Below are 14159 nucleotides of genomic sequence, written 5' to 3'. Positions count from 1 at the left end.
CTACACGGTCCTTAATTGCACACCCCTGGCTTAGTTATAAGAATCCAGCATTTTCTGACTAAAATCATTTTGTCAAAACATTCTAGACCAGGTTTACTTTTAAGGTTCGAAGTCATTTGAAAATGGCAATCAGGCTCCTAAATCACTCAGGCACTTAGGACAATTTTACCTAAAGTCAAAACTCATTTTACCTAGGCTTCTGAATATTTATGAGATGGTAATAATGAGCTTTTACTGATGCAGTCAAATACCATCTGGTCGCTAGAGGAACACAGCTATATTGTCAAAATATCAAACCAGCAGAGAACACCATTACTTTTCAGAATCTTTGACGGCTTTCAGTCTGCAATTGAGGCCCAAAAAATCTATTCATCTAGAGATACCTCTAAAAGCCCAAAATAGATTTGCAGATGAGTCAGCCCAAACTTGCAGAGCAATTATGCACTGCATTTTCTTTTGTCTCCACTCAAAAACACTGAGACCACATTCTGATACAATTACTGATGTCATATAACATGTTACTCATGAATACTCCCATTGATTTCAACAGGAATTTGATACAACCTGAAGTAAGGGGACTAGAATCTGCTATTTCCCTTAAAAAGACATGTATAAAGATATATTTAGATCAAATTAAGGTTAGGATAGAATTCAACCCGAGACTGATACTTGTTGGGGTCTGGGACAGAAGTTTCATAAACCGGTTTGACCTAAATCAGTTAAGTCTGATACTACATTCAACCAGGTTTATCTTAAACCAGTTTCAGCCATTTTGAAACTGTTTTTTGTGTACTGAACTTCTATTCTGTTACAAGTTTAAACCAGTTTCAGATCACTTAAACGGGTTTATGTGTAACTTCTGTCCCTAGCCCTGGAGCAGGAGAGAGTAATCTGGATGCATTTCACACAAGTGCTCCCTGGCATGGCGTTGAGACAGTGCATGCCAGGGTCTGAGAGTGTCCTTCCAAACCCATACAATGATTTTTGTGACTATGACTGTACTTTTCCACCCCCATCACAGTTTTAACAACTTCATTTCTCCATCTAATGGTCAAATGGCTGGTTGGTCTATACTACTTGGAGTTAGAGACATTCATCTCTATTCTGAGCTTGATCTTGATAAGTCCTGAGGAATCATAATTCCAAATAACTTCTAAGAAAGTTGCAGATGTTTCAAGTATCTGAGGATCAGGCCTTAAAAGCTGTTAACTTATCCCACCCTAAAATGCCCCTGTTCACTTTTGAACACTTTTAACCTAGCAAGAGTCAAGTCCTGAATAACTCATCTGGCATTTCTTGCAATAACATTAGTCATGCCGACTTCTCAAGCAGATTTGCATTATTCCACCAAAATTGATGTTCGCTTATTAGGAACTGGTACTATACAACTAGCTCAGCACAAGCTGTGTTCCTAATCAGGTCAACTGAAATCTCTGTAATGTAGCCAGGGCTAGATCTTGCCACCCTAACTCATGTTACTTTTGAGTAAATCTCTGGTTTTTTAACAGCTGCTTAAACAACAAAAGATTGATAACCAAGAGGGTGAGGTGGCAGGACCAGACCCTCTGTGATAGACTAAGCCACTGTTGCTAATGGCTCTGCCAGTTTAATCAATGAAGCTTTACGTATAAGCCCAAGAAAATCTAGCCCAAGAATGACGACCGTGTTTCCAATTCGTATTAAAATAGTCCATACTTTTTCCCACTTCATAAGGGACTTTTTCTCTGGGAATCATTTCCAAAGGTATCAGTTTAGCATAATGTCACTTATGTTTTGCCTGTTTTTCCCAACCTGAGTTATTCCTTCCCCCAGCTGTGATCTCCTGTAGCGAAGTCAGAAATGACATAACGCTACATTTGCAACTTGACATTCGCTTTCTTGTGCACAGAGCCTGATGTGTCCTGAACATCAAACTTCGCGGCAGGTGCCAGTAGAAGGCAATGGTAGGTTGTGACAGAGAAAGCTCCTACTCACATGTCTGCAATGATGACAACTGAATTATAGAAAAGCAACAGTATATTTACAATGCAGCTTGTGAGAATATTCTCACTTTGGGTTCACATTTTCTAGGGTGCAAACCTCTCTGTAAGACTTGTGTGCTGGAAAACATAAAGCTGTCAGATCCCACTTCATTACCCTTGTGCATTCTGATCTCCATTACAGGCACCACTATAAACTTGATTTGTAGTGACAGTGAGGATTTCTGGTGCATCCTCTGTTATAAATGCATAGCCACTTACAACCCAGAGAGATGGTTAAATACATGCAGAATGAGCATGAGTGCATCAGTTAAACTGGGGTGCTAATTCTTTACAGTAAATAAAGAAAACATCCATTTCCTGTAGATTGTGGCACCAAATAATGCTCGAGGAAGTAAAGTTTGGTGCACTGTGTTTGGTTACTGATGTATTCAAATTAAAGTAACCTTGTAGGTATTATTTGTGTGAAACCCTAATTGTTATGGCACCCATTTTTAAACACAATAAGTACTTATTTTGCTTTCCTTCGAATGTGGTGTCAAACGAAGAAACTGTAGAACACACGAGGCTGTATCAGCAATGGCATGACAAAGTCCAGTATTTATAACTCTGTGATCTAAGCTGGGCTTCTATAGGCTTGTTATGACCAGCCCCATGCAGCCACACAGGACAGCCGGTGGCAGGTAAAGCCCTCCCATTGCCTTTGTGCTGGATACTCAATCTACTGGTAGCAGTCTGGAAGGAACGGAAGCCCACCCTTGCACAGAAGGGCCTTGTCACAAGGGACACTTAGCACATTTTACCTGAGATCATAGTAAACAGTACTGTGCTATTAAAAGTATTAGAAGTAAGAATGTGTTCTGAGCAGTCACATGGAAATGCTTACTACAATTGAGGATTGCCAGTCTTAGCCACCACACTGAATTGGGATAGATAACCACCACCTCTGGTGTGGTGCTGGGACCAGGACTGACAGCCAGCTGATTTTCCGTCTCAGCCCTCGGACTGCATCAGAGCCAACTTGAGACTCCCATGTGGTCCCAGGGCTGGGATTGTGGAGCCCAGGCCCAGGACTGCAACTGAACATATTAGCTCCGTGGACCAGTTCCACATTAGCAAAACATGCGTTACTTAATACTTTGCTTGAAAAGGCATAACTTGGCTATGATATGATATAAGAGCATTTAGCACATGTTACCGCACTTGAACATGAACACACTGGTGTTTTACATGCATTTAACACATGCTAAATGTCTCGTGTGATATGGACCCAAGGAGAAATGGCGGGGCCTTTGGCTAGCACATTAGCCATGCCATGTCTAGGGCCAGTGCAGGCTAATGTTGAGGCCACCCTCTCCAAAAACAGGAATTTTTTGTTTCAGTCTTGAGCAAAACAAAATGGAGGTCTTGTCAGCTGATCAGGGCCCTTTCACTGGGAAACCCACTGAAAGATATTATTTTGAGGCCATAACCATGGGCATACATTTACGCAATTACATATGAGGGCTCTGAGTGAAAAAGCCTTGAAGAGAGAAATGGTCTTTTCTTTCTCCTCACTCCTAGAGTTAAACACAGACAGTCAAAAAGTCCGAGGCTGAACTGATTCAATCTTTGCAGGTTAGTCTAAGCTTCATAGACTGAACTGATAAGCACGTGAACAGACATTCACTTTTGATTCTGGAAGTGCAGCCACTTGCCTGCAGTGGCCCAGGCCAAGGGGCGCTAGAGCACGCCTCCCTGCTTGGCTGGAGCAGACAGCTTGGGCCAAGGCTAGCCTGTCCGCCCTCGGGGGTGGGGTGGGGAGGTATATGGGGGGAGGTGCAAAGCATCCTGGGATGCTGGAGGATTGCAAGTTAACTTGAATCTGGAGGGAATCTGGGACAGAAGTTCAATAAACAGATTTAACTTAAATCAGTTAAGTCTGATACTACATCCATCCAGGTTCATCTTAAACCGGTTTCGGCCACTTTGAAAGTGGTTTATGTGCACTGAACTCCTGTTGTGTTACAGACTTGAACTGGTTTCTGATCACTTATACCAGTTTATGTGTAACTTCTGTCCCTAGCCCAAATGATCTTTTCTGAGACATAGAAGACAGTGCATGTGGTGACAGTAATTCAGCCAGCGGTGTGGTAACAACACATTCTACTGGAAGTAACAACACTACAATGCTGCAAGGTACCTGGAGGAAAAAATACCAAAAATAGCCAGCATTGACTGGATGCTGCTTTTTCACTAACTGGCTTCGCTTTTGCATTAACTCTCTAGACCCATCCGGATTTTCCCAAGCTGTATTTGCTCGCCGCTGGAGCTGTAATTCTTCCCTAGATTTCATGTTTGTTGGAATATTCCTGATCAACCATTTTTAGCTATTTTGAGGTGTTAGCCAATTAACAGTTACTATGAAATAAAACTGCTCACTGCTAAGAGGCCACTTGAAAGCCACCCAAACTCCTAGAAAAATTGTGACCTCAGTGAACTAATAGCAAAACGCTATTTCAAGGATTAAAAAAAAATCTCCATTGAATAGGTTATCTGAAGAAGCGAAGCCAATCAGGAATGCAGTTGCCCAAGACATAATCTATGTCTGAACATGTTTAGAAATGTCATAGTTTGAATATAGACAGCTGGCAAGCCGGAAAGGTAGGAGTTTAACTCCTTCTCTCCTTTCCCATCATTTCTCTCACACACAGGAGATTCACTCACTCTTCCTAATGTACCAGCTATTACTAAATACATTCGTTGTAGGTAGATAAGAAATAGCACCTATCTTTAAGACTGCCCAACACTTTCCATTAAAAGACTCTGCTTTCAGTGCCTTATTTCTTTGCCAAACTTTAGTCAGTTGTGCTGAACTTTTCCATGCGGAGTATTCTTTCCAGGATGAATTATTTTGGAAATTTTCAAGAAAAACTTGTTTCTGGCAGGAGGAAAATGGAAAGTGACATGCCAGATAAGTACTTAGTCATGAGACAGAGGTCCTGTAAAAAGCTGTTTCTCCGACGGAGAATATGGGGAAAATAAATTGTTTTTACCTGCAGAAGCAAACTTCTCATAGCCATTGCATGGAAAATCTCTTTTGCCTACAAGCCATAGAGAAGTGACTCAAAAAATTCTGGTGTCAGAGATGTGCATTTTGCCATATCTGCAAACTTGTGTCCAGAGTTAGTTAACTTATATGCTGATGAAAAATCTTGGCCTACCTGTTGTGGGGCTAGGCTCAGGAACCAAGAGCAGGGAGATAATGTCTCTTCTGTGCTCTTAACTTCTTACCTGTTTGCACCTCAGAGAAGAAACAGTTCACCTGACTTGAATACAGAGTGATGGAGAACTGCAGGGGATGGAGAGGAGAAGAATAGGAGAGGGAAGACCTGGGGTGGAGTTAGAAAGATACAGATTGTCTATAACCAGAGTCCACTCCCAAACCTGGAAAAGAGTCTCTACTTTCCTCTGCAGCCAGCTGGGAATGGGTATCAAAACTGGCCAAGTGACTTTCTTATGACAAGCTCACATAGAGGGATAACAGCCACTATGGGTTACTGTGTCAGGCAGCAGAGATCTGGTGACCCAAGCTGAGGTCACTTTAGCTCCAGATGACAGAACATAAGGGAATCCAGATTGGTTTAGAAGAGCTGGTCAGTCAGACTGAAGGACTTGGTTCTGGAGAAGAATCGGGGTTGTGTAATAAATGAGGCTGTTGGTTGCAGGACCTCTGCTTCATTTGTTGCATAAGTTGAAAGGTATGCGGTGAATAAAGCAAGGGACTGGCAGGAGGAGAAAGGAATGTGCAACCCTAGATAAGTACTTAGTCACTGAGTGAGATAGAGGCGCTGTGAAAAATAGTATGTGATCATGTAACCAAAGACTGTAATCGTAATTCATGTGCCTGGGGGTGCCAATTACATTTACGGGCATCTTAATTCTGGTGTTCACTAACTTTTGACTCAGCAGTGCTAATAACGTGCTTTTAACCTGGAGTTTTCTGAGTGAGATTCAATTCTAGTTTCACATTTTGCAGTAAGAAATAGAGATCACTGCTCACTGCCCACGTTAGGTTGTATATTCGGAGAAAATGGAATCAATAAGTCTACTCTTTTATTAGTACTAAGTAGGCTGGAGTGGTTACAGTGTTCACCATGCTTTTAATCACCTGCACACATCTTTAGCTATTGCTCTTAAGCCCAACTGACAAGCCCAGTCAGATATACTTATCATTTTTGGTGTTTTTTGAGGTATCCATATATCCTGGAAATGATCCATCCCTGTCTGATCTCCTTCAAGCAGCTCTATTTCTGTATAGTATATCATCCATTATCCAACCCCCTTTGTAAAGCACCTGCTTAAAAGCTATGCAGAGAACTGAATTTGTTTCGACAGGTGAAACAGTTACAAGCTACTATATCAAAATTTAAGAGTAGACATACAACACTGGAGTAGATGAAGCTTAAAAGAGAACATTATACAACACCAACAGTTACAATTAATAAAAAGTGTTGCAGCTTGGATAATTGAGGTTCTACTGCATAATTATCCTTGAATTTTGGGTGTTACATATATAATCATTGTTTAACTAAAATTCAGCTAACTCTTCTTTCGCCACAAGCAATAAAGGAAGTGAAGAATTTGATTGAAAAATTCAATGGGGATTAAACTTTGTTGGAGAAGAAACAGCTTTGGAGACATGTCTCTTATGGTTTTAAAGAATAGGGCTTTTGATACTGTTGTGCTTTACCCCTTCATTTGGTGAAGGCTAGTATTAAAATTGGTAAAATATTGGTGTATTAAAGCTAGTTAAGTAAAAGCAGAATGGCGGTATCTGAAAGGCTCTATTTATATTATGCTTGGCCAGAGCAAAGTAAGTAATTGTATTCATTTTCACGTCTTTACAAATACCTTTTTGTTTCTCTGAAACAACAGCATAATGTTTCGAAGAAAAGAAATATACCTACTTCCTAGAAGTCCTGGGATTCTCAACCAGTTTCCACCACCATCCATCCCACTAACACCTTCAACTCAGATTTGTTCTGTAACAGTTCTGAGTATACCCACCATTTGAAGAGACAAAGCTTCATTAGCCAGATCCACAGTGAATTATAAAACTTAAACCTCATGGCACAAAATGCAATGCAAAAGGCCTTCAAATTAAAAGCTGTGCAGTAATTTAAAGTGTGCTTTCAGCCTTATTAGAGGCCACATTTAGACGAGACGCTGACTGTCCAGTAGCTCATTACTACTGCGCAGTAGTGTCGCGTGGCATGAAGCATGATGCGATGCTACTGCACAACAGTAACAAGCTCTTGCGCAGTCAGCATCACTTAAAAGCTGTTCGGTGATGTCATTGTGCTGTAACTCCAGTTACTGTGCAGTCATTTAGCACTTGTGTATGCAAGTACTCAAAGACTGCACAGTAACAACTGCATGGTCAGCATCTCATGTAGATGTGGCCAGAGTGCAGAAACTCACAGACTAACGGTAACCAGTAACTGATGTCTAAGCTGTAGGTGTTTGGAGTGTTACCATATATGTAAAATGAGAGGATTATAGGAAAGGGACCTCACAGGGTTATCTCGTCCAGCCCCCTCAAGGAGTTGGACTGGATAACTTCCTGAGGTCCCTTCCAACCCTAGTGTTGTATGATTCGAAGGTGGGATCACGCCTGATTAAACCATACCAGCCAAGTGTCTGTCTAAACTACTTTTGAAAGTTGCCAAGGATGGAGATGTTACAGCTTCTCTGGGAAGCCTGTTCCAATGCTTTACTACCCACAGTCAGAAAGCTCCTCCTAATCTCCAACCTAAATTTCTGCTGCTGTAGTGTGAGGCTGTTGCTTCTAGTCCTATCCATCCACTCTATAATCACACTTCAGGGATCTGAAAGCTGTTATCAAATTCTCCCCCACCCCACAACTGCCCAGTCTTTTGTTCTCCAGGCTAAATAACCCTAGTTCTTTCAGCCTTTCTTCTTAAATCTTGTCTCCCAGCCCCCTGCTCATTTTTGTTGCTCTGCCCTGGTCTCTTTTTAAACTTTCCAAGTCCATCTTCAAGCTTAGGGCCCAAAACTGGATACAGTGGGCATTTATACACGTGCTCCAGGAGTAGCAGTGGGGGCTCTAATTAAAGCACCCAGAGCATCAAGTGTATCAGCATCCCCGTGACGAAAAATGGCAGCAGGGGCACTTTAACTAAAGCTTGTTGAATGAGCTTTAGTTAAAGCACCCCGCTGCCATTTTTCCGTTTTTGGGAGGGGGGACGCTGATACACGTGACGCTGGAGTCTGCTGGAGCGTGATTACCACGCTCCAGCAGACTTGATTAATTGAGTCTGCTCTGATGCGCTGTAATTACAGTGCATTGGAGTAGCCACACTGCACGTGTATAAGCACCCAGTATTCCAGGTGAGGCCTCATCAGTGCTGAACAGAGTAGGAGAATCGCTGAAATATTAATGTAAGTCACTGGAGCGCCTTGGTGTTAATGTGGAGACATGTTTGATAGAACAGGAGCCTTCTCGCTTTGCAATCACAGTGAAACTGTAACAGGCCCTTACCTTCTGGAAAACAGTCCTCAGGTTCCATTAGCTCTTCGGCAAACTCTGGGATCTGTTCCAGCAGTTCTGCAGGATTTGTCAAATCCACCGTGCTGCCTTCAGAGAGACTGATTTGATCAAGCTTGTCAGCGACAGGAGCAAAGGTGAGGAAAACAAATGGATCAATTTTCCCTTAAGGACATGTGTTTGCTTTAAATGTGACTAAAGAACACATCAGCAAAGAATCATAATGAAAGAGGAAAAAAAATGCCAAACACATCATGCATTGGCCATCCCCACAATGATAATTCTATCCTTTCTATCTGTGGGTTTTACCCAACCTCGCTCCATGTCATTCAAAAAATACTCCTATGATAAAACTTGAGAGCTAGTGTTTAAAGTTTCAGGACAAATGAACAGTTAGAAAAAAAAGTTCTCTTTTGTGATGTTATCATGACTGAAGACCTATGGTGGTTGAGCCCTGCAAGATTTTAATTGTGGCTTATTTCCTTTCCCTTTGCCTGGTATACTGGGACAGTGCAGGAACCCATTAGAAAGCATTGCGATCCAATTGGAAAAGTAACTGTCTAGGACTCAGAAAAGTATAGTTTAGTTTCAGGGCCTGAGACTTTCCATGCTCTCTCACTGCCCACCACATCCTCCACAGTAAAATGGGGGACGCTTCCATTTTCATGAAGTTTTGCCTTTCTCGTTTGCTTAGATGGGAAGCTCTTAGCTAGGGTAGCACGTTTCTGGATGAACATACATTTGCAAAAATTGCATTTTTGGGTTCAACCAAAACTGCTTCCAAATTCAGGATCAATGTGGCAAAAACATTCAACCAAAATGAGAAAAAAGTTTTGAAAAACTTGAAGAATTATATTTTGACATCTTAAGAATGAAATGTTCCGACTGTCTTTTTGGGGGTGGGGAAGGTGAACTGTTGCTAAATTTATTAAAGTTGGGGAGTTTTACTTTACAAAAGTTTAAAGTTTTTTGTTTTTTTTTTTAAAGTAAAACTTCCCACCTAAATATGAACTGAAAATTTCATTTCAGATTTTTTTTTGGAGAAAAACTGAAATTCCCATCTTGTGGCAATCCAAAATAAGTTTGGAGGGGGGGTTGCCAATTTTTTGGTTTAGCTACTGAACCAAGCAGAACATAGATCATGGTGGCACCTTGGAGATCAAGCATACGCTTTCATAGCCAGCACACTATTATCCTAGCATCTGACGAAGTGGGCTGTCGTCTATGGAAAATCTTCTCTCTCAGAACCAGTTAGCCTTTATAGTGAACCAAAATATCTAACAGTCCTATAGTCTAACCTGTAAGAACAGAGACTACAGAGGCAATTAATCTGAAGTCAGGGAGAAGACAGGGTAGAGACTTGTTAGCTTCTAAGGTGCCACCTTGCCCTGCCTCCTATGTGTTGGAAGAGTACCTCACACAATAGGAACCTTAACTGTATCTGGAAGCCTCTAGGGCTCTACCATAATGTGAAGCAGTTTTAACTAAGAATCAGGAGATGCAAATTATTCTTTCACTAACTCATTCTGGGATCTCTAAATAACCACTGAGCCCTTTACTACCTTAATTTCTAATACTATTACCTCTATCTATAACACAAAGTTAATACTACTTATCTATGAGTGCGTCTACATGTCACCCTATGGCAATGTTCTTACCGCACTGTGCTTTAGTATTTCCTTTTAGTAATAGTAACTGCCCATGCTGTGCTGTGTGTGCGGTGCACGGTTAGTTTTAGCCACTACTTTGCTGTAGTGGCATGCTAAAATGGGGGGAGCACACCACTACGATGATCGCTATATCACCATAGCATGTTGTACGTCAACGTAGCGTGTCTGTGGCAGTGCACTGGTAGTGTCTGCTACTTTAAGGAGAGCAGGCAGGTTGTGGAGCAGCCAGCAGGTGGATTCAGGACCAATTAGGTAGTCACCTCACTGCAAGGGGCTGCCTGATTGGAGGAAGGCTGTGCAGCCAGAGTATAAGCCCAGACCCTGGGAGCAGGGCCAGCAATTACATATGAGGAGCTGAAGAAGTAACAACTCCTGGCCTAAAGACTGCAGCTCCTGGAACACTTGGAGGCTAGGATAGGAACTATGGGGTTGGAGAAGGTTCCTAGTGGTCCTGGGTAAGACCTGAAACTGCACCCTGTTGGGGTTGGTTGGTGTGAAACCACCTGTGGTGGGGCAGCCCCTAGGAAATGCCACACCTGTGCCTTCCCAGTGAAAGGTGAGGATGGGGCACTGGAAAGCCTCAACACCCACTGCCTTGTGGGTCACCCCATAGAGGGGAAAGACTTGGGACCAAAGTCCACTGAGAGGGACTTGAGACCTGAGAGGTGTAAGGCCCAGAGAGGGGCCAAGTTCCGCTGGGAGGGACCTGGGGCCAACAAAGAGTAAAGTGCAGCCCAGTGAGGGGTCAGAGTGAATGTGTGTGGTCCAGTGCGGGGCCAAAGGGGTCAAGGCTCACCAAGTGGGGACTGAGGCCTGTGCGGGCCAGAGGCTGAGAGTGCCCCAGTAAGGGGCAGGGGAGCAGTGGATTTGGATGCCATCTGTGAGGCATGGGACATGGTGTAGGGATGGTTCAGAGACATGTGATTGGCCCAGTACACTGGGGCTGCAAATGGGGCAGCTCCCTGCATTTATATATTCATTTATGTCAAAGGTGTGGCAGGTGAGGGCAGGGCAGACTGCCCTAAATGGGGGAGGAGGGGCATGGGAAGGGGCATCAATCTCTTTGGGTGCCTGGGGGACCCCCCATCACAGCATTGCTATGGTGACATAGGGTGATGTGTAGATGTGCCCTATGTATTTAAACAAGATTAGCCTATAGGTGAAATGCAGGCTAGTAAGTGCAAAGTATTATATTTAAAGAGGATGATGAAGGTAAATAATAACTTTAAAAGGCATAACTAACTCGGAGGTTGGCTCTTTGCTTTCCCATGTAGGTAGTCCATGGGAAAAAAATTATGGCTGAGTTCAACCTGATGCAGAGCTACACTAAACTGGGCTAGATGGACCGCTCTGACAATGCTTACAAATGGGGATGAAACCTAATTCTCTGCAATTAAGTGCAGCATCCTGCAGGTCACCGTCTTGGATCGGGCTCAAAATTAGCTAAAAGGGGGTTAAAAACTATAAAAAAGCAGAAAAACATAATTGCAAAATAGCATCTAAACAGAAAGAAACTTGCTTGGGAAAAGCTTATAAAATCACTTCTCAGAATGAAAATATAATAAGAATGGCCTGCTTTTTGCATACAAGCAAGACTTGGTAAGATCAAGAATTGAAAAAATGTTAGATAAACTTTTAGTGTAGTCAAAACCATAGGATAACTCTTCACAAGTTTTGCTCATTTGCCTGATAGGTTATACACACATCCAAATCAAGATCATTAAAATAGTCCAAAGGTACCCACAGAAGATGACCACTTTATAATATAGAAAGTAGAGAGTCCTCTGAGAAAGAAGTCATTTTGGGTATATTTCTTAGCAATGAAGAGAAAGTGAACAAGATTGTGAGGAGACCAATCTCAACTTGGTACCAGGAAAGCGATAGAATTTGGCAGCATAACTGTGTTGGACTTCAGGAATGTACACTCAAAAGAATTAAGAAATTAAAGGAACATATTGTATGAAGGAAGGAAATTCAGGAAAAGTATTACAATCTACTAGTGTAAAGGCAGCTGGGGAATAGCAAAGGCCCAAGAGACAACAATTCTTTTGACAAGTACTTCTTTTGGCTTGACAAGACAGTGGACATACATCTGAGGATCTATACTAGGAATGGGAAATGGGGGGAATAGAGAGGAGCAGTGGGGAAGGCTCATAGGGAATAGAACCAGGCAACAGAGTGTAAAGTTAATGTTCCCCATGGGGGTTTAAGGGAAGAAGAAGAGCTTTCACAAATACATTAACAGAAAGAGAAGAACCAAAGACAACGTAATATTTGATAAGGGAGATGTAATTAGTGATATTTTAAATGACTGAGATAATGAACTCCTTTTAAGAATCGCCTTTTATTCAACAAGAAAAATAACAGCTGGGACAAGTAAAAATCTCCTTGTGACGATCTGGGAAAAATAGCTATTGAGAAAGTTCAGGTGAAGGCAACCTGAGCAAATGTGAGCATACGCAATTCAGCAGATCCAGACAGTACACAGTCAAAGGCACAAAGAGATTTGTCAAACAGACTTAATGTCCCATTGACCTTCGTTACTGAATATTCACGGAAAACTGGGCAGGGGAAAGCAAATGTAGCACTGAACATTAAGGGAAGGAAAGGGAGGTGATACTTGCAATTGCCATTCATTAAATCTATATTCTATAAATCTGTATTAAAATCATGAAATTGAATATTTGAAGGAACGCCCCCCTCCCTTCCCTAGAGGATAACGGAGCTATGAAATGTCGATAGATTTATAACAACTGAGAGATGGACTTTCTAGTCCACTTAATGCCATTATGTGCCACAGTAGTGCAAAGTGACCTTGAGATGATCCAAGATGGTCAGTGGAGAATTTGCTTCAACCCACTTGAAAATCCCTGATATAAAGGGCAGAATGGGATACGTCAGGAACGTGGACTGGGAAGGAAAGGACGGGGGACTCGGCAGAGCAGAGCTCTGCTAGGCCAGGTTTTCTACGTGTATAAGGTTCCTGAGGGACCACTCACCAGTGACATGATTTAGTACTGGATACGAAAAGTGATAACATGCTTCTGGGTTAGGTGGCTCTGCATTACACCCTGCACCCTGTACTTGGGATCTGACTTAGTGAGAGTTGGGGCCTAAACTTGCCTTTTATATTATTAAGCTGGTATTTTCAAAGGAGCCTAAAGGAGTTAGATACCCAACTCTCACTGTTTGTTGAAGGTTTCTCAGTGTCCGACTCCCTTTGAAAATCCAAGGCCTTATTTTACAAAATCAGCGAATGGCAGGAAGTGGCAGATATCATACCTGAACCTCAATAAAGCATCTCATTCATTACCACCCAAAAATCTACTCCTAAAATGAACTCAGAATAACTTGGATTCAACTGTCCATTTAGCTGATGTAATGATAAATGGCATCTAGGAAAGAGGATGTGTCTAGTAAAAGTGCTAAGACCAGCTTATCTGCATCAATGATGTAAAAATAGGGCTGAACAATTTAAGAATAAAATTGGAAGATACTACTACAGTGGCAGAAGTGGTCAACCCCAGTAAGGAGAGAGGAAGAGAGGGAATAAACATGGCTAGAACATAGGAAAATGAGACTTTTTTTTTGGAAAACTACAAACCACTGCAGCCAGGGGAAAGTTCTCTGGAGTACAGGTATTCAATGGAAGGGAGACACCTATAACGTTGTAACTCCAAGAAACAACTGAGCAACACGTGAATTAAACGTGCCATTCTCATATGCACACTGCAGAAGACAGACATCGTTTTGGACTGCAAATGCAGAAGCATCACGCCTTGACAAGGGAGGTCACGTTCCCTGTCTCTACAGTTCTGGGACAGCTGGAATATAGTGCCTGTGTGTAGCTCTGGGCATCTCAACACCAAAAAAGGGACAAACAAAAAAAAGGAGTTGAGGGAAAAGCAACAAAAATGCATAGGGAAACAGAAGGATCGGTTTACAAGAAACCAATGATTG

At 42.2% G+C, this 14159-nt stretch overlaps 1 protein-coding gene across 9 annotated transcripts in view; it reads right to left on the bottom strand.

The window, feature by feature from the left end:
- Positions 1 to 14159, bottom strand: part of LOC102380629 (sodium channel protein type 5 subunit alpha) — a 252836-nt gene that overhangs the window by 53232 nt on the left and 185445 nt on the right. For all 9 annotated transcript variants that reach the window (XM_025200461.1, XM_025200458.1, XM_025200464.1 and 6 more), the window contains one exon: positions 8524 to 8644. In XM_025200461.1, the coding sequence (XP_025056246.1) occupies positions 8524 to 8644 (121 nt within the window). The remainder of the gene's footprint in view (positions 1 to 8523; positions 8645 to 14159) is intronic.

Source organism: Alligator sinensis, unplaced genomic scaffold (genome assembly GCF_000455745.1).
Source record: "Alligator sinensis unplaced genomic scaffold, ASM45574v1 scaffold599_1, whole genome shotgun sequence".
Taxonomy (NCBI): Eukaryota; Metazoa; Chordata; order Crocodylia; family Alligatoridae; genus Alligator; species Alligator sinensis.
This window is presented reverse-complemented; position numbering and strand designations above follow the sequence as displayed.